Below are 21,714 nucleotides of genomic sequence, written 5' to 3' on the forward strand. Positions count from 1 at the left end.
GATATGAGCATCGATTTCTCGAACTTGAGTAATGCCCCCCCCCCCACTTCTCCACCATTCCCCATCCCCCTTTCTCTCACTCAACTTATTTCTTTGACTGCCCATTGCTTCCCTCTGGAGTCTTCCTCCCTTTTCATTCTTCCATGGCCGTCTGTCCTCTCCTATCAGGCCCCCCCTTCTCCAGGCCTGTATCTCTTTCACCAATCAACTTCACAGTTCTTTACTTCATCCCTCCTCCTCCTGGTTTCACTCCTTGTCATTCTCCCTCCCCTCCCCCACCTTTTAAATACACTCCTCATCTTTCTTTCTCCAGTCCTGCCAAAGGGGCTCGACCTGAAATGTTGACTGTACATTTTTCCATAGTATGAGAAAGGAGCTGGCCAAAGTAAATTGGAAGGAGATGCTGGCAGGGTTGATAGCAGAGCAATAATGGTGTGAATTTCTGGAAAAAATGAGGGAGGTGTAGGATAGATGTATTCCAAAAACAAAAAAATACTCAAAGGGCAAAATAGTACAACTGTGGCTGACAAGGGAAGTCAAAGCTAATGTAAAAGCAAAAGAGAAGGCATACAGCAACGCAAAAATTATTAGTAAGGCAGAGCATTGGGAAGTTTGTAAAGACTTACTGAGAGCAATGAAAAGAATCATTAGAAGGGAATTATGAAAGCAAGTTAGCAAACAATATCAAAGTGGATTGTAAAAGCTTTTTCAAGTTTGTAAAAAATAAGAGTGTATATAGGACCGCCAGAAAATTACGTCAGAGAAATAATAAGAGGACAAGAAGATGGCAAATGAACTAAATGAGTATTTTGCATCAGTCTTCACTGTGGAAGACACTAGCACAGTGCCTGGTGTTGAAGGGTGTGAGGGAAGAGAAGTAAGTGCAGTTACTAGTACAAGGGAGAAGGTGCTCAAAAAACTGAAACACCGAACAGTACAGAAATCACTCAACTAGTTGAACTGCTCCCTAGGGTTCTGAAAAAGGTAGCAGAGGAGATTGTGGAGGCATTAGCAATGATCTTTGAAAAAATATTGTACTCTGGCATGGTGCCAGAAGACTGGAAAATTGCAAATGTCACTCCACTATTTTTAGATAGCAGGAAGGCAGCAGAAAGGAAATTACAGACCAGTTAGCCTGACCTCAGTGGTTGGGAAGATGTTGGAGTTAATTGTTAGGGATGAGGTTATGGAGTATTTGATGACACAGGACAAAGTAGGACAAAATCAGCATGGTTTCCTTGAGGGAAAATCTTGCCCAACAAACCTGTTGGAATTCTCCGAGGAGATTACAAGTAGAATAGATAAAAGGGATGCAGTGGATGGTGTGTGTGTGTGTGTGTGTGTGTGTGTGTGTGTGTGTGTGTGTGTGTGTGTGTGTGTGTGTGTGTGTGTGTGTGTGTGTGTGTGTGTGTGTGTGTGTGTGTGTGTGTGTGTGTGTGTGTGTGTGTGTGTGTGTGTGTGTGTGTATATATATATATATATATATATATATATATATATTAATGATTTAGACAAGGGAATTAAATGCAGCATTTCCAAGTTTGCGGATGACACGAAGCTGGGCGGCGGTGTTAGCTGTGAGGAGGATGCTAAGAGGATGCAGGGTGACTTGGATAGGTTAGGTGAGTGGGCAAATTCATGGCAGATGCAATTTAATGTGGATAAATGTGAGGCTATCCACTTTGGTTGCAAGAACAGGAAAACAGATTATTATCTGAATGGTGGCCAATTAGGAAAAGGGGAGGTGCAACGAGACCTGGGTGTCATTGTACACCAGTCATTGAAGGTGGGCATGCAGGTACAGCAGGCGGTGAAAAAGGCAAATGGTATGTTGGCATTCATAGCAAGAGCATTCGAGTATAGGAGCAGGGAGGTTCTACTGCAATTGTACAAGGCCTTGGTGAGACCACAGCTGGAGTATTGTGTGCAGTTTTGGTCCCCTAATCTGAGGAAAGACATTCTTGCCATAGAGGGAGTACAAAGAAGGTTCACCAGATTGATTCCTGGGATGGCAGGACTTTCATATGAAGAAAGACTGGATTGACTAGGCTTATACTGGCTGGAATTTAGAAGATTGAGGGGGGATCTTATTGAAACGTATAAAATTCCAAAGGGATTGGACAAGCTAGATGCAGGAAGATTGTTTCCGATGTTGGGGGAGTCCAGAACGAGGGGTCACTGTTTAAGGATAAAGGGGAAGCCTTTTAGGACTGAGATGAGGAAAAACTTCTTCACACAGAGAGTGGTGAATCTGTGGAATTCTCTGCCACGGGAAACAGTTGAGGCCAGTTCATTGGCTATATTTAAGAGGGAGTTAGATATGGCCCTTGTGGCTAAAGGGATTGGGGGTATGGAGAGAAAGCAGGTACAGGGTTCTGAGTTGGATGATCTGCCATGATCATACTGAATGGCGGTGCAAGCTCGAAGGGCAGAATGGCCTACTCCTGCACCTATTTTCTATGTTTCTATGTATATTGGGACATTCAGAAGGCCTTTCACAAGATGCCACACATGAGGCTGCTTACAAAGTTAAGACCCCATGGTATTACAGGAAAATTACTGGCATGGCTAGAGCATTAGCTGATTGGTAGGAGGCAGTGAGTGGGAGTAAAAAGATCCTTTTCTGTTTGGCTGCCAGTGACTAAGATGTGTTCTGCAAGGGTCTGGGTTGGGACCACTTCTTTGTTATGCTGGATATAAATGATTTAGATGATGAAATAGATGACTTTGTGGCCAAGTTTGCAGATGATATGAAGATTGGTGGAGGGGCATTTAGTATTGAGGAAACAGGCTGCAGAAGGACTTAGACAGATTAGGAGAATGGGCAAAAAAGTGACAAATGAAATGCTATGTTGGGAAATGCATGGTCATGCACTTTGGTAGAAGAAGTAAACATGCAAACTATTTTCTAAATGGGAAAAATATCCAAAAATCTAAGATGCAAAGGGACTTGGGAGTCCTTGTGCAGAACACCCTAAATGTTGACTTGCAGGTAGAGTTGATGGTGAGGAAGGCAAATGGAATGTTAGAATTCATTTCAAGAGGTCTAGAATATAAGAGCAGGGATGTGATGCTGAGGCTTTATAAGGCACTGGTGAGGCCTCACCTTGAGCATTGTGAACAGTTTTGGGCTCCTCATCTAAGAAAAGATATGCTGGCATTGGAGAGGGTTCAGAGGAGGTTCACAAGGATAATTCTAGGAATGAAAAGGTTATCATATGAGGAACGTTTGATGGTTCTAGGTCTATACTCACTGGAGTTTAAAGGGATGAGGGGGGACCTTATTGAAACCTTTCAAATGTTGAAAGACCTAAACATGACAGATGTGGAAAGGATGTTTCCCATAGTGGGGGAGTCTAGGACAAGAGGGCACAGCTTCAGGACCATGAGATATCCATTGAAAACAGAGATTCTGAGAAATTTCTTTAGCCAGAGGGTGGTGAATTTGTACAATTTATTACCACAGGCAGCTGTGGAGGCCAGTTTGTTGGGTGTATTTAATGTGGAGCTTGATAGGTCTTAATTGGACATGACATCAAAGGTTATGGGGAGAAGGCTAGAGATTGGGGAAAGGATCAGCTATGATTGAATGACAGAGCAGACTCAATGGGCCAAATGGCCTAATTCTGCTCCTATGTCTTATGATCTTAAAGATGGATTTTTGATGACAAGGTGAAAGGTTGCTGTAGATGGACCAGAAGGTGCAGTACAGCAGAGTAGAGCGTCTCTTTCCTGCTCCTCATTCATTTGTTACTGTGTAAAGTAGTATAGAAGGCAGTAGCTGGTCGCTCCTCACAGCCAACAATTCAAACACCAGCACTTTATGTACTACTGGGGGTTGTTCAGTGGTGGGATTCACATGTAGTGGGTCAGTGGGCACAGTTAGGTTGCAGCCTCTGTAGTGAGTAAGAGTGACATGGTGCTGATTCCCATCTGGGGACATACAGATTTAGATTTATTTATCATACATCTGCAGCATCTGCAGATTTCCTCGTGTTTGCAGAGAAATTTGTTGCTTGCATTAACAACTAACACATGCAAGGATATGCTCAGAGCAGCCTGCAAATGTCACCACACATTCAGATGCCAACACTGCATGGCCACAATTCTCAGTAGAACCACACAGACCACAATAAAACAGAACACAGCAAGCAAGACAACAACAAAAACAAAGCAAACCCTGTTCCTCCCTCCCATCCACTCTCCCACGCACATACAGAATACTCCAACCCCAGAACAATGCCATTCCCTTGGCCTCGGACCTCCAGTAGATTCAGACATTGGGCCTTTAACTTGCTCACTGGAGTCACAGACTTGGCTCCAGCCATCAGGCCTCAGATTCCGGGACTGCATCAGAGGATTTAGATGAGAGAGGATAGTTTCAAAGAATGGCATGGACACCTGAAATTTTTGGAGTAATGGGAGATCAGTGTGAGACATGGGGAAGAGGGGCTGGTGTGAGAAGACAAGTGTGAGAGGGGAAGTGTGGAACATAACATTAAATAAAGCTTAATGTGGAGCTGAAGCTGGCCACCAATTCCATCCTTTTTAAGTTTAATGTAAAATGTGGTGGCCAGGTCCATCTTAACGGTTTTAGACACAGTTTTCCCATGATATCTGACCACTAATATCCCAGCACTGGACAGGACCCACCAGTGACATATTACTCAGTGGAAAGTGATTGTTGCAATACATAAACAAGAGAAAATCTGCAGATGCTAGAAATCAAAGCAATACACACAAATTGCTGGAGGAACTCAGCAGGTCAGGCAGTATCTATGGAGAAGAATAAACGGTCAACATTTTGGGCCGAGATCCTTCATCAGGACTGGGAAAAAAAGATGAGGAGTCCGAGGAAGAAGTACAAGGTTATAGGTGATAGGTGAAACCAGGAGAGGGGGAGGAGTGAAGAAAAGAGCGAGGAAGTCAATTGGTGAAAAAGATAAAAGGGATAAAAGGAGGAATCTGATAAGAGATGACAGAAGGCCATGGAAGAAAGAGAAGAGGGAGGAACACCATAGGGAGTTGATGGGCAGGTGTGGAGATAGGATGAGAGAGGGAAAAGGATTGGGGAATGGAGAAGAAGAAGGAGGGGGGAAATTACTGGAATTTCAAGAAATTGGTGTTCACGTCATCAGGTTGGAGGCTACGCAGATGGAATATAAGGTGTTGCTCCTCTGACCTGAGTGTGACCTCATCATGGCAGAGGAGGCCATGGACTGACATGGTGGAATGAGAATGGGAAGCAGAATTGAAATGGTTGACTGGCAGGAGATCCTTCTTTTTCTGGCAGATGGAGTGTAGGTGCTTGGTGAAGTTGTCCCTCAATCTACGTCGGGTCTCACTGATGTACAGGGGGTTGCTCTGAGAGTACCGGATAAAGTAGATGACCCCAACAGTCTCACAGGTGAAGTGTTGATTCAGCTGGAAGGACTGTTTGGGGCCCTGAATGGTAGTGAGGGAGGAAGTGTAAGGGCAAGTGTGACACCTGTTCCGCTTGCAAGGATAAGTGCCAGGAGGGAGATCAGTGGGGAGGGATGAATGCACAAGGGCATCACATAAGGGGTGATCCCTATGGAAAATTGTAAGTGAGGGGGAGGATGAAGGAAAGATGTGCTTGCCGGTGGGATTCCGTTGGAGATGGTGGAAGTTATGGAGAATTATGAGCTTGCAATACATATTCAGCTAGCTGATTTGAAGCATAAACCATTACCATGATGACTGGATACAAATATTCAAGGATTATTCAGCTGCTCCCCAAAGGAACCTCAGGAAATTGCAGAACATGGATAGCCTGTCTTCTTTCAGAATGACAGCAGTGGTGACGGCACTGGTGATCCCAGTGCTATCACTAAACTGTTGCTGCTTCCTGTCTGGCTGCTAGCCCAGACTACCACCAGATGGTCTTTCAGATCCCTGAGGCCAAATAATTTGGATCCCAGAGTATCAAAGGAAGAGGCTAAGCAAACTGTGGTTATAGTGGTGGTAATCTTCCAAAGTTCTTTAGATGTTGGACCACTTCCCACAGACAAGAAGGAAACAAATATTACCCCACTATTTAAAAAAGCGGAACCAACAAGCTCAACATCAGTTAGGAGGTGCTTGAGATGAAGAATAGAACAAAGAACACTTTGAAAGCATTAATGGATCTGGACAAAGTATGTCATTATGAAAGAGAAATCATATTTAAGAGATCAGCTGGATTTGTTACAAGAGATGTAATAAGAGACACAGGAGGTGTGGTATATTTAGATCTTCAGAAGTTTTTGATAAAGTTTCCCTTAGGCTGGTGTGACAAATTAAACTACTTGCGATTAAACATACTGTAGAATGGCATGAATTGAGTATTAGTTGACAGGAAGCAGAGAGTAAAAATAAACATATCATTTTCTGGGTGGCACACAGTAGTAGTAGGGTGCCTCAGAGTGTCAGCTGTTCAGATTTGAGTGAGTGAGCTAAATGTAACATCTCCAAGTCTACAGATGACACTGCATCAGGTGAGGGGATGACTGAGATACAAGGTGTAGATTCCAGTGTGACTTAGCCACGTTGGGCAAATGGAGGTGCAATTTAACATGGATGAAGGTAAGGTTATTGACTTCTGTTGTAAGTGCAAGAGGAAATTATGATCTACACACACAAAATCCTGAATGAACTCAGCAAGTCAGACATCGATGAAGATAAATAAACATATTGATGTTTCGGGCCTAGACGCTTCATCAGAAATGGAAAGGAAGGGGCAAGAAGACAGAATAGGAAGATGGGGGAGGGGAAGGGGTACAAGGTGGCAGGTGATGGGTGAGATTGGTGTTGAAGGGTGTGAGGAAAGAGAAGTGAGTGCAGTTACTTTTACAAGGGAGAAAGTGCTCAAAAAGCTGAAAGACCTGAGGGTACATAAGTCACCCAGGCCAGATGAACTGCACTCTAGAGTTCTGAAAGAGACAGCAAAAGAGATTGTGGAGGCATTAGTAATGATCTTTCAAAAATCATTGGACTCTGGCATGGTGCCAGAGTATTGGAAAATTGCAAATGTCACCCCACTCTTTAAGAAAGGAGAAAGGTGGCAGAAAGGAAATTATAAACTAGTTAGCCTAGCCTCAGTGGTTGGGAAGATGTTGGAGTCAATTGTTAAAGATGTGGTTATGGAGTACTTGGTAACACAGGACAAGATAGGACAAAGTCAGCATGGTTTCTTAAAGGGAAAATCTTGCCTGAAAATCTGTTGGAATTCATAGAGGAAATTACAAGTAGGATAGATAAAGGGGATGGGGTGGATATTGTATGTTTGAACTTTCAGAAGGCCTTTGGACAAGGTGTCACACATGAGTCTGCTTACCAAGTTAAGAGCCAATGGTATTACAGGAAAGTTACTGACATGGTTAGAACATTGGCTGATTGGTAGGAGGCAGTGAGTGGGAATAAATGGATCTCTTTCTGTTTGGTTGCCAGTGATTGGTGGTGTTCTGCAGGGGTCAGTTTTGAATCGTCATCTTTTTATGATTTTGATGATGGAATAGATGGCTTTGTTGCCAAGTTTGTGGATGATATGAAGATTGGTGGAGGGGTCAGGTAGTGTTGAGGAAACAAGTAGACTACAGATGGACTTGGACAGATTAGGACAATTGGCAAGATAGTGGCAAATGAAATACAATGTTGGAAAATGCATTGTCATGCACTTTGGTCGAAGAAATAAATGTGCAGACTATTTTCAAACTGGGGAGAAAATACAGAAATCTGAGATGCAAAGACACTTGGGAGTCCTTGTGCAGAAAACCCTAAAGGTTAACTTGCAAGTGGAGTCAGTGGTGAGGAAGGCAAATGCAATGTTAGCATTGATTTCAAGAGCTCTAGAATACAAGAACAGGGATGTGATTCTAACATTTTATAAGGCACTGGTGAGGCCTCAACTTGAGTATTGTGAACAGTTTTGGGCTCCTCATCTTAGAAAAGATGTGCTGGCATTGGAGCGAGTTCAGAGGAAGTTCACAAGGGTGATTCCTGAAATGAAAGGGCTATCATATGAGGAACATTTGATGGCTCTGGGTCTGTACCTGCTGGAATTTAGAAGGATGAGGGGGGATCTCATTGAAACCTTCTGAATGTTGAAAAGCCTAGACATGATAGATATGGAAAGAAAGTTTCCCATGGTGAGGGAGTCTAGGTCAAGAGGGCACAGACTCAGGATAGAGTGGCGTCCATTTAAAACAGAGATGCAGAGAAATTTCTTTAGCCAGAAGATGGTAAATTTGTGGAATTTATTACACCAGGCAGCTGTGGAGGTCAGTTCACTGGGTGTATTTAAGGCAGAGCTTGAGAGGTTCTTGATTGGACATGGCATCAAAGGTTACAGGGGAATGCCGGGGAGTGGGGCTGAGGAGGGGAAAAATGGATCAGCCATGATTGTATGGTACAGCAGATTCAATGGGTCAAATGGCCCAATTCTGTTTCTATATCTTATGGTCTAACCCAGGACAGGCCTCCAGCCTCCAATGGAGTAGGAAACATTGGGCCTCCACCTCCCTCAGTGGATTCACAAACCCAGGAGGATTTTATTACAGGAGCAAGAATGTCTTGTTGTAAATGTATAGGGCCTTGGTGAGATCACATCAGGAGTTTTGCAGCTGGTTTTAGTCTCCTTACTTGAGAAAGGGTGCTCTTGTTGTGGATAAAAAACAACGAAGATTTAGGAGACTGATTCTGGGAAAGCAGGACTGGTGTATGAGGAGAGATTAGTTCACTCAAACCTTTTATATAGTGTAGATAATGAATGAGGAGAGATGTTGAAGAAACATACAAATTTCAGAAATACTAATACAGAAGATGTTCTGGATGGTTGATGAGTCAAGAAACTGAGGCCACAACCTCAGGGTAGACACGTGTCATTTAGAGCTAAGATCAGGAGAAATTTCTGTTAAGAGTTGTCATTTTTGGATTGGGTTGCAGAATTGTTGTTTTTCTTGTAGATGAACATTCCTATGCTTGCTTATATTTTTATATACAGTAATTGTTCAGTGAATTTTCCAGCAACCATGGTACAGTTGCTTCTATATTTTTCTAAAAGTTTCTTAATTTTCAGTAACAGTTGTCATGGGATATGGGCTTTGTTTAATGATCATCTGTAATTATCTTTGTAGAGGATGGGAGAGCCATTGTTTCCAGTTTCTGCAGCAGTCATGATGGTGTCCAAACTGCTGTTAGAATCAGAATCAGAATCACTGACATATGTTGTGAAAATTGATATTTTCTGGCAGCAATCCAAAGCAATATAGAAAAAGATTACTATAAGTTACAAATAGACCCTTTCTCTGTGGTAAAAGGAGGATACTGATTTTTTTTAAAATCCATGTAAATCCCCACAGTAGGATAAAATAGCAAGTTTATAACAATTACAACATTGTTGCATGGTTGTAGGAGTCACCAACATGGAAGCAGACCCTATCCACACTATCCTTTCTGACCATGAAGCATACATCCACTTTATTCTCCCTTTACTGCCACCAGCCACTTCCAGATTATACCATTCATTACATACTAGAGACCATTTACAGTGGCCAATTAACCTACCGATCAGCACATCTTTGAGATAAGAGAAGAAACCAGAGCATCTGTAGGAAACCTATGCCATCACAGAGAGAACATGCAAACTCCACACAGACAGTACCAAGGTCAGGATTGAACCCAGGTTGTCAGAGTTGTGAGGCAGCAGCTCTACTTACCATTGCTGAAACAGTGTGTTTAAGTATAAAATATGTCAGCCCATGGAGTTGGGGCAAAATAACTCTAACTCTAAAAGTGTTTTAGTAACCAAGAGATCTGAAAGCAATTAATTTATCATTTTATCTGTCTAAACTGTGATTGTTTTGATACAGGGTGCAAGGGATGACAATGGTTCTAATGGAAGAGTCGTTGTCACTGGACCCGGGGTATGGTTTTCATCACTTTAAATATTGAGTGCTTATGACAGTTTAAAATAGTTGATTTATCTAGTTTTTTCCTTGTTTCAGAGTATGGCTGGAATTAAAGGAAACAAGGGAGTACAAGGAAGACCAGGCCAAAGAGTATGTCATTTTAAACACTGTTACATTGTGTAATTTTTTTAGTTTCCAACATAATTGCCAATACTGGAATTACTCCATTTTCACAGAAATAGATTTCCCTTCTTCTTAGGGTTTAGATAGCTCTAAAGATTATAAAGGATTGCAGGGGGCCATGGGATTTAAGGTAATTTTGAAACTGGTTTTTGAGGTTTTTAGTGTAAAAATATAACAAAATTCATACCAGTTATTCTTGTTTCAGGGTATTTCAGGACCTTCTAGTCCACAAGGTGAAAAGATAGGATTTAACACAGAGTGTGTTGGCGCGTGGCCTAGTGGATAAGGCGGTGTAGTGATCTGAAGGTCACTGGTTCGAGCCTCAGCTGAGGCAGCGTGTTGTGTCCTTGAGCAAGGCACTTAACAACACATTGCTCTGCAACAACACCGGTGCCAAGCTGCATGGGTCCTAGTGCCCTTCCCTTGGACAACATTGGTGGCGTGGAGAGGGGAGACTTGCAGCTTGGGCAACTGCCGGTCTCCCATACAAACCTGCCCAGGCCTGCGCCCTGGAAACCTTCCAAGGCGCAAATCCATGGTCTCACAAGACTAACGGATGCCTATTACTACTATTATTAACACAGAGTTAAATGCAGCTGCTTTAGAATGCTTTGAAGAACTCCTCAGTCATGACGTGCTCGAAATTAACACCTTTGACTCTATCCCAAATCAATCTTATCAGAGCCTGTCTCACCTCCATTTGGATCTATTCAAAACATGCCCAATTAGAGAGTTTCTACCTGTAGGTAATTGCCATTAGAGACAAAGCTGCAAAGTGACCAAAGGTTGGGTGTTCAGGCAGAAGCCAAATGAAGCAGGGTAATGCTAATGATAAGGAACAAGACCAGAATTGATCCTGGTGTACAGATCCTGATGTGAAATTAGAATCAACACAAGTCAACTACTTAGTCTGGTATGAGGCCCCAAATCCTAAGAACTTTCTTTAGGGGCACAATTGAGAGTACCCTGACCAGTTGCATCACTGCCTGGTATGGGAACTGTAACTCCCTTAATTGCAGGATTCTGCAGAGTGGTGTGGACAGCCCAACACATCTGTAGTTGTGAACTTCCCATGATTCAGGACATTTACAACAACAGGTGTGGAAAAGGGCCCGTAGGATAATTGGGGACCCAAGTCACACCAACCACAATGTATTCCAGGTGCTACTTGATTGCACCATCAATAACTCTCGGAGACGGGAAGTGAACGATAGGCTTTTATTAGCAGCAAAAGGAAGCACGACATCTCGGAGACTGAGAGAGGCGCAGTGCCCCAATCGCCTTTATACAGGGGTCTGTGGGAGGAGCCACAGGAGCAGTCAGCAGAGGGGTGTGTCCAGACAGGTGTACATGGTTTACCACACTACCATCCGGGAAACAGTACTGCAGCATAAAAGCCAGGACCAACAGGCTCTGAGACAGCTCCTTCCACCAGGCTATCAGACTGATTAACTCACGCTGATCTAAATGTATTCCTATGTTACCTTGACTGTTCTATTTATTTAAAATTGTTATAAATTATGATTGCACATTTAGTTGGAGATGTAACGTAAAGATTTTTATCCTCATGTATGTGAAGGATGTAAGAAATAAAGTCAATTCAATACTTGTCTGTCTTCTCAGAAGTAGTAAAGGACAGAAAATATTGATAGGAGTTAGTTAAAAGCCAACAAATAGTACATGTAATGTTGAATATAAACCAGAAATTAGAAACGCATATAGTAATCATGTGGATTTTAATCTAAATATAGTCTGGACAAATCAATTTAGCAGTTAAAAGGGGGAGGACCATGGAATGTACATGAGATGTTTTATTATCATGCTGAGGAACCAACTCAGATAAAGTCCATTTTAGATCTTGTTTAGTGCAGTGAAAAATAATTAATAGATAATCTTCCTGTAAGTGTATCTAAAAGGAAGAGTGACCACAATATAAATGAATTTTGTGATGATTTTGTAATTGAATTTTCCTCTGGCAGCTCATTCCACACTGTCACCACCCTTTGAGTGAAGAAGTTGCACTTCAGATTCCCTTTAAATATTTCACCTTTCACCCTTTACCCATGACCTCTAATTCTGAGTTAAAAGTGACAATGTTCAGTCTGAAATGAAGGTCTTAAATCTTTACAAAGGAAACTATGAATAAAAAGAGGTGGGGAAAAAGTTGGCTGTGCTGATTGGGAAAATACATTAAAAGATTTGATAGTGGATAGGGAATGGGTAGCATTTAATCAAATGATGCAAAGGGCAAACTTGAAGAAATTCATCCCATGGTCAAAGATAGCATTAAATCAAGGGAAGAGGCTTGCAAAGTTGCCAGAAATAGCAGCAAGTTTGAGGATAGGTTGGGTAATAGAACTCAGGAAAGAAGGATCACTCACCTCAACACTAAACTGATTCCACAGCTTATGGACTCACTATCAAGGATTCTACAACTCATGTTCTCAGTATTATTTATTTATTTATTTATTTATTTATTTGTTATTATTTGGGGGTTTTTTGTATTTGCAGTTTGTCTTTTGCGTAGTGATTGTCAGACTTTGTAGTTTTTCTGTAAATGGCTGCAAGGAAATCAATCTCAGGGCACTATATGATGACATAAGATCACAAGACATAGTGGAATTAGGCCATTTGGCCCATCAAGTCTGCTCCACCATTGTATCATGGCTGATCCTTTTTTCTCCCTCCTCAGCCCCACTCCCCAACCTTCTTCCCATATCCCTTGATGCCATGGCCAATCAAGAACCTATCAATCTCCACCTTAAATACACCCAATGACCTGACCTCCATAGCTGTCTGTGGTAATAGATTCCACAAATTCACCACCCTCTGACTAAATAAATTTCTCCGCATCTCTGTTTTACATGGATGCCCCTCTATCCCAAGGCTGTTCTCCCTTGTCCTAGACTCACTCACCTTGGGAAACATCCTTTCCACATCTACTCTATTTAGGCCTTTCAACATTTGAAAGATTTCAGTGAGATCCCACTCATCCTTCTAAATTCCAGTGAGTGTAGGCCTAGAGCCACCAAACATTCCTTGTATGATAATTCCTTCCCAGAATCATCCTCTTGAACCTCCTCTGAACCCTCTCTAATGCCAGCAGCTTTTATTCAATAAGGAGCCTAAAACTGTTCACAGTTCTCAAGGTGAGGCCTCACTGGTGCCTTATAAAGCCTCAGCATCAGATCCTTGCACTTATAATCTAGACCTCTTGAAATGAATGCTAACATTGCATTTGCCTTCCTCACTACTGACTCTACCTGCAAGTTAATCTTTAGGGTGTTCTGCACAAGGACTCCCAAGTCTCCTTGTATCTCAGAGTTTTGGATTTTCTCCCCATTTAGAAAATAGTCGGCACATTTATTTCTACTACCAAAGTGCATGGCCACGCATTTTCCAACATTATATTTCATTTGTCACTTTCTTGCTCATTCTCCTAATCTGTCGAAGTCCTTCTGCAGCCTTCCTGATTACTCAACACTACCTGCCCCTCCACCAATCTTCATGCCATCTGCAAATTTGGTAAAAAAGACATCTATTACAACATCTAAATGTTTGAAACACACCATAAAAAGAAGCAGTCCCAACACCGACCCCTGCAGAACACCACTCGACTTTGACAGCCAACCAGAAAAGGATCCTTTTATTCCCATATGCTGCCTTCTACCAATCAGCCAATGCTCTAATCATGCGAATAACTTTCCTGTAATATTTGGTAAGCAGTCTCATTTGTGGCACCTTGTCAAAGGCCTTCTGAACATCCAAATATACAATAACCACTGCATCCCTTTTATCTATACTACTTATCATCTTCTCAGAGAGTTCATCAGGCAAGATTTTCCCATATTGACTTTGTCCAATCTTTTCCTATCTCACCAAATACTCCATAACCCCATCTTTAACAATTGACTCCAGCATATTTCCAAACACTGAGGCCAGGCTAACTGGTCTATAATTTCATTTCTGCTGCCTCTTTCCTTTCCTAAAGAGTAGAGAGACATTTGTTATTTTCTAGACCTTCAGAACCATGCCAGAGTCCAATGATTCTTGAAAGACCATTATTAATGTCTCCTCAGTCTCTACCACTACCTCTTTCAGAACCTTAGGGAGCAGTTCATCTGGTCAGTGTGACTTATGTACCTTTAGGTCTTTCAGCTTTTTGTGCACCTTCTCCCTTGTACTAGTAACGGCACTCACTTCTCTTCCCTCACACCCTCAACACTGGGCACCTTCCTAGTGTCTTCCACAGAGAAGGCTGATGCAAAATACTCACTTAGTTCATCTGCCATCTCCTTGTCCCCCATTATTATTCCTATGGACTCATTTTCTAGTGGTCCTATATCCATTTTCAACTCTTATTTTTTATTTACTTGAAAAAGCTTTTTAACTCACTTTGGAAAAAAAAAACACACAAAATGCTGGCAGAACTCAGCAGGCCAGACAGCATCTATGGGAGGAGGTAGTGACAATGTTTCGGGCCGAAACCCTTCATCAGGAGTCACTTTGACTCACTTTGATATTGTTTGTTAGCTTGCTTTAATATTTCATCTTTTCTCTCCTAATATATACATATTACCAACTTTGATAATAAATTTACTTTGAACTTTGGATTAAGAAACTTATAATTAATAGGCAAAACATAATATTTGAATAAGCTAGTGAGAAATTTAAAAACTGAATATAAGAGCTTCATTAGGTACATAAAAAGGCAATAGAATACAAGGAGATAATGTGACATCATCCATTTTAGTGCACAAAAATGAGAAGTAGATACTTTATAAATGGTAGCAGATTGGATAAAGTTGATGCTCAAAGGGACATAAGGTGTACTTGTGCATAATTCATTGGAAGCCAGTACATTGATGTAACAAGCAACTAGGAAGGCAAATATCTCATTAACATTCCTAACAAGAAGACTTAAATACAGGAGTGAGGAGGTCTCATTTACAGTTGCGAAGTTAAGTAATGTATTTTGTCAGGAACAATGAAGAGTATAGAATATTTTTCTCTGTTAAAACAGGGTTGTTGTGATGGAAGATTTTAATTTCCCCAATATGAATTGGCAACTTCCTAGATCAAGGGGTTCAGATGGGGTAGAGATTATGAGGTGTGTTCAGGAAGGTTTTCTGACACAGAATGTAGATAAGCCTACAAGACGAGAGGTTGTACTTGATCTGGTATTGGGAAATGAACCTGCTCAGGTTTTAGGTGTTTCAATGGGAGAGCATTTTGGAGATAGTGATCACAATTCTATCTCCTTTACCATAGCATTGGAGAGGGATAGGAGCAGTGATGCACCAGCAATAACTCTCAAAGACATGAGTTAAGGTAGGCTTTTATTGGCTGGAAGAAAGCACAAGCAGCAAGCGACCACCACACAACATCCTGGAGACTGAGGAAGGAGCAGTGCCTCCAATCGCCTTTATACCGGGGTCTGTGGGAGGAGCCACAGAAGCAGTCAGCAGGGGGTGGCGTGTCCAGACAGGTATATGTAGTTCACCACAAGCAGACAACTTAGGAAAGTGTTTAATTGGTAAGGGGAAATATGAAGCTATCAGGCAGGAACTTGGAAGCATAAAATGGGAGCAGATGTCCTCAGGGAAATGCACAGCAGAAATGTGACAAATGTTCAGGGGTTATTTGTATGATGTTCTGCATAGATACATTCCAATGAGACAGGTAAAGGATGGTAGGGTACAGGAACCATGGTGTACAAAGGCTGTTGAAAATCTAGTCAAAAATAAAAGAAAAGCTTACAAAAGGTTCAAAAAACTAGGTAATGCTAGGAATCTAGAAGATTATAAGGCTAGCAGGAAGGAGCTTAAGAATGAAATTAAGGGAGCCAGAAGGGGCCATGAGAGGGCCTTGGCAAGCAGGATTAAGGAAAACCCCAAGGCACTCTACAAGTATGTGAAAAGCAAGAGGATAAGATATGAGAGAATAGGTCCAATCAAGTGTGACAGTGGAAATGTATGTATGGAACCAGATGAGGTAGCAGGGCTACTTAGTGAATACTTTGCTTCAGTATTCACTATGGAAAAGGACCTTGGTGATTGTATGGATGACTTACAGCAGACTAAAAGCTTGAGCATGTAGATATTAAGAAAGAGGATGAGCTGGAGCTTTTGGAAAGAATCAAGATGGATAAGTCACCGGGACCAGATAAGATGTACCCCAGGCTACTGTGAGAGGTGAGGGAGGAGAATGCTGAGCCTTTGGCAATGATCTTTGCATCATCAATGGGGATGGAAGAAGTTCCGGAGGATTGGAGGGCCACAGATGTTGTTCCCTTATTCAAGAAAATGAGTAGAGATAGCCCAGGAAATTATAGACCAGTGAGCCTTACTTCAGTGGTTGGTAAGTTGATGGAGAAGATCCTGAGAGGCAGGATTTATGAACATTTGGAGATGTAGAATATGATTAGGAATAGTCAGCATGGCTTTGTCAAAAGCAGGTCATGCATTACGAGCCTGATTGAATTTTTTGAATATGTGATTAAACACATTGATGAAGGTAGAGCAGTAGATGTATATGGATTTCAGCAAGGCATTTGATAAGGTACCCATTCAAGGTTTATTGAGAAAGTAAGGAGGCATGGGATCCAAGAGGACATTTCTTTGTGGATCCAGAACTGGCCTGCCCACAGAAGGCAAAGAGTGGCTGTAGACAGGTCATATTCTGCATGGAGGTCGGTGACCAGTGGAGTGCCTCAGGGATCTGTTCTGGACCCCTTCTCTTCATGATGTTTATAAATGAACTGGATGAGGAAATGGAGGGATGGGTTAATAAATCTGCTGATGACACAAAGGTTGGGGGTGTTGTGGATAGTGTGGAGGGCAGTCAGAGGTTACAGCAGGACATCGATAGGATGCAAAACTGGTCTGAGAAGTGACAGATGGAATTCAACCCAGATAAGTGTGAGGCGACACACACAAAATGCTAGTGGAACACAGCTGGCCAGGCAGCATCTATTGGAGAAGCACTGTTGACGTTTCGGGCCGAAACCCTTCGTCAGGTAAGTCTTCGTAAGTGTGAGGTTGGTCAAATATGATGGCATAATATAGTATTAATGGTAAGACTCTTGGCAGTGTGGAGGATCAGAGGGATCTTGGGGTCTGAGTCCATAGGACACTCAAAGCTGCTGCGCAGGTTGACTGTGTCAGAAGACATACGGTCCAAAGGCCTTCATCAACTATGGGACTAAGTTTAAGAGCTGAAAGGCAATGTTACAGCTTTACAGGACCCTGGTCAGACCCCACTCAGAGTACTATACTCAGTTCCGGTCACCTCACTACAGGAAGGATGTGGAAACTATAGAAAGGGTGCAGAGGAGATTTACAAGGATGTTGTCTGGATTGGGGAACATGCCCTATGAGAATAGGTTGAATAGGGTTTCGGGCCGAAACCCTTCGAAGTGTTTCTGCTGAAGTTCTGCCAAAAGGTTTTGGCCCGAAACATCGACTGTACTATTTTCCATAGATGCTGCCTGGCCTGCTAAGTTCCTCCAGCATTTTGTGTGTGCCACTTGGATTTCCAGCATCTGCAGATTTTCTCTTGTTTGTGAGCTATTCCTTATTTCTGTTTCTTCTCTTTCAGACTGAGCAACTCTTTGAATGATGCTCTTAAACTAATTGTCTAGAGTTCTATCACAAATGCTTATTTCAGCAGCATGACCTTTTGAATATTATAATCAGATCAGTGTGGGCAGTGGCAGAACCTGGGGTGTAAAATCCCCGTCTTCAAATCAACCAAAAGGTTTTGATAGATACCAAAGCCTTGCCCGTAGCTGTGATTTTAATATTTTCATTTGTATCTGACATTTGGCAACATTTAAAAATGTTTAAAAAAGAAGTAATTGGTTGGTAGGGTAGTGTAGCAGTGAGCTGTTACAGTGACAGCAACCCAAATTCAGTTCCACCGCTGTCTGTATGGAGTTCGTATGATCTTCTTGTGAACATGTGGGTTGCCTCCAGATACTCCAATTTCCTCCTACATACCAAAGATGTACAGGTTGGTAGGTCAATTGGTCATATGGGTATAACTGGGTGGCATGGACTTGTTGGGCTGGAAGGGCCTGTTACCATGCTGTATCTCAAAATTAATAAATAAAATTATTTACAATAAGTAAAACTGAAGCCATTTATAATTAAAAGCATATTTTTGCCTCTACATCCACAGCCATACAATTCCATATGCTAACATGAGCTTACTTACAATGCCATTATTAAAAAAAACAATATTATAGTCTCTGTACAGGGTGTTCCAGGAGTTTATGGGACAAAGTGAGATACTGGGCTTTAAACAGACTTTAAAAAAAAAATTCTTACAGGGAATTCCTGGAGATCCAGGTCAACCTGAAAGAGATGGAGCTCCAGGCATTGAGGTACAGTAAGTAAAGCACATTCAAATTTATATCTGAATTTTGATTGCAACAATAAACTATATTAATACATTGATTTCTATTTTAGCCACATCAAGGACCACAGGGACTGAAAGGACTAAAAGGCATTACTGGACCCAAGGTTAATGGAGTGCTCCCTTATAATTTTGGATAATTCAGTCAATGCTACAAACAACAGGACTGTAATCCTTTTTTATATTTTTAAAGGGAGAGAATGGACTTCCGGGACCTCGAGGTCACGAAGGTCCAAAAGGAAAACCTGTAAGTAATTAACACAGCTTGAGATTCTGATCTAATTTTTTCTCTGAGCTGCTCAATTTTATTAATATTAAATAATGTTTACATATGTCAGAAGATCTCTTCCAATTGTGATTTTAAACTTAAAGCTCACAATAGAAGAAGGTGCAAGAAATCTTTGTTCAATATTTACTAGCTAACTGAATTACCAGAAGAAACTACTTCCAATCTATAGGAAATGCAATGAAGATGATTATTGATTTGAATCACTCTTCCCAAGTTCCAGTTGACAATTAGAGCAAACCCTGCATTGTTTATTTCAGCACAGCCAGGAAATATTCAGAATCTAGAAGAACAAATTACATTCTGTTTTTCAAATATTATTCCAACTGTATAAGGAAGCTGTCAGGCCTGCACATGCAGGCTCATCCCAGTCTCCACCCAGCTGACAGGAGTCACCTGCCATTTGTTTCCATCTCATCACCAGCAACTTATTTAAACCCAGCTCTTATCTATCTTCCTCATTTACTCAGCAAACCAGCCAGTGTCAACCAGTTGTTCCTTGGCTTCAGTTACCTTGTTGCTTTGTCATGTTTAGTATGTTCTCTCTTGTTTTGTGACTTGTTATTTTTCAGTATATTATTAAAGTTCAGTTTATTATCATCTCTGCTGCTCTGCATTTGGGTCATGCATCCTCTACATTTGGTCTGAACAACAGTTGAACCTTTTGACCATATATGCATGTTTATTGAGACATTGCCACATGATTGGCTGATTGTATATTTGCATCAATAAGTGTACATGTATACCTAATAAAGTGGCCACTGAGTGTAGACATATTGTTGACAGATTTTTCACTCAAGCACCCATTCGTTTTGCAAGTTTTGTAGAGGCTCTTCTCAGGAATGTAAATTGGTATTAAGAATGATAAAATTTTGTTTATTTGTGCGATTGTTTGTGTAGCCTATTAGATATGGCCTTTCATTGATTCTACTGTGTTTCTTGCATATATTGTGTATGCCTGGAAGAAAATAAATCTCAGGGTTGTATATGATGACATATACGTTCTTTTTAAATAAATTTACTTTGAACTTTGAGCTTTCAAATCCTTTTTCATGCTTGTGTATAACCCTTGTTTGATGGGTTGAATTCTGAAGGCACTAATGTTGAGAAACCAAAGGTGGTGCATCAGCTAGTCTCTGGAAGCCTACACACAACCATATATTGATATTGATGTACAATTATACAAAACGTGGAGCAATGCTTACGCAGGTAGTTTCTTTCTTGGGAAATTACATTGACAAAGATATTCAGTGCAGTACTAGGTATACCAATTTTGGAAGCAAAGGGACTATTTTCAACAATTATAACATCTTGACCCCCAACCAAACTATCGGTACAAAGTGCTGTGGTCATAACAACTCTCCTTTATAGCAGTGAATCTATTTTTTGTGTCATAAAGACCAGGAGTGTCAAGGACACAGCAATATTATCCATATCATTTTCCTGTAAATCCTTCCAACAGGCTGCTACATGCACTGAGAAAACTGCAGCTAAAGAATTTTTATTGGGTTTTGCCATTTAACGTATTCATAGAAACACCTCTTGACTTGCTAATCCTTGTAATGATGTCTGTTTGCTTAATCATAAATTAAATGCCAATTTTTACATGACCTTTTATTTCTATACAATAGGGACCAAAAGGCTATAAGGGTCATGCAGGGATACCAGGGTGGCATGGAATTGTTGGGTATCCTGGAAATCAGGTTCGTTTTGTAACGATCTTCAAATATTGCTCTTTCTACACATCAAAATTTCATTAGTTTATATGTTCTATTAAGTACCAACCTGCTTTAATATTTACTTCTCCTGTAGGGCCATGCAGGTTACCCAGGACCAAGTGGAGTAAAGGTATAGCAGATCTTGTTTGACACACTGAAACATTTTAGCAGAAACAAAGAACTGTTTACACGCCAACGCTTAGTCAACAGGTTTTTGAGTTTGTGTTCCTTTATTCCTAACCCCAATCTACTCTGATGAAAGCTGTCATAAAACCTGCCAAGATGCAATTGATTTCCTGCACAGATGAACTTTTAAAAATATCCCAAAAAATACCAACTTTGGCCCACATCCTTAAACACTCAGAAAAAAAAAAGTCCAGCTATCAGGAATTTTTTTGTGGGATCTTACCATCAATAAGTTTTCCAGTTCTGATTACCCCATTATAGGAAGGATGTTGAGGCCTTGGAGGCATGCATTTAAGGAGATGTGAAGGGCAAGTTTTATGCACAGAGAGTGGAGGGATGTTTGGAATGTGCTGCTGGGGTGGTGATAGAGGCAAATACATTAGAGACTTTTAAGAGATATGCAGATATAGTCATATAGTTATAGACTACTACAGCACAGAAACAGACCCTTTGTCCCATCTAGTCTATACTATTAATATGCCTAGTCCCAAGATCTGCACCCAAACCATAGCCCTCCATACCCCTCCCAATCATGTACCTATCCAAATTTCTATTAAATGTTGACACTAAACCCACATCCACTTCAGCAAAAGGCACATGAATGTGAGAAAAATGGAAGAATATGGACATTATGTAAGCAGAAGAGAATAGTTTGGTAACCAACTTGATTACTAATTTGAATTAGTTCAACACAGCATTATGGATGAAGGGCCTGTTCCTGTGCTATACTGTTCTAGGTTCATAGAAACATAGAAAACCTACAGCACAATACAGGCCCTTCGGCCCACAAAATTCTGCCAAACATGTTCATTGTAACAATAGTGAAAATATTTTTCAGTAAATCAGACAGACTAAAAGGACTTGGAAATCTGGAAGATATGGTAAGTTACTAAATAAATCCCATTGTATTTTTATCCCTTGTTAACTTTTGCTCAGCATTATTATATAAAAGCTTCCAATGTTTCTGATTGAGAATCCTGGAGATAAAGTCAATGCTGGTAGAGTAATTATACAA

The 21,714-nt window shown here is 41.1% G+C and overlaps 1 protein-coding gene across 6 annotated transcripts in view; it reads left to right on the forward strand.

Moving 5' to 3' along the window:
* LOC140733344 (uncharacterized) overlaps positions 1-21,714 on the forward strand; it is a 148,446-nt gene that overhangs the window by 108,877 nt on the left and 17,855 nt on the right. For all 6 annotated transcript variants that reach the window (XM_073056555.1, XM_073056553.1, XM_073056556.1 and 3 more), the window contains 7 exons: positions 9,870-9,923; positions 10,005-10,058; positions 18,424-18,477; positions 18,563-18,616; positions 18,703-18,756; positions 20,427-20,498; positions 20,608-20,643. In XM_073056555.1, coding sequence (XP_072912656.1) covers positions 9,870-9,923; positions 10,005-10,058; positions 18,424-18,477; positions 18,563-18,616; positions 18,703-18,756; positions 20,427-20,498; positions 20,608-20,643 — 378 coding nt within the window. The remainder of the gene's footprint in view (positions 1-9,869; positions 9,924-10,004; positions 10,059-18,423; positions 18,478-18,562; positions 18,617-18,702; positions 18,757-20,426; positions 20,499-20,607; positions 20,644-21,714) is intronic.

Source organism: Hemitrygon akajei, chromosome 9, assembly GCF_048418815.1.
Source record: "Hemitrygon akajei chromosome 9, sHemAka1.3, whole genome shotgun sequence".
NCBI lineage: Eukaryota > Metazoa > Chordata > Chondrichthyes > Myliobatiformes > Dasyatidae > Hemitrygon > Hemitrygon akajei.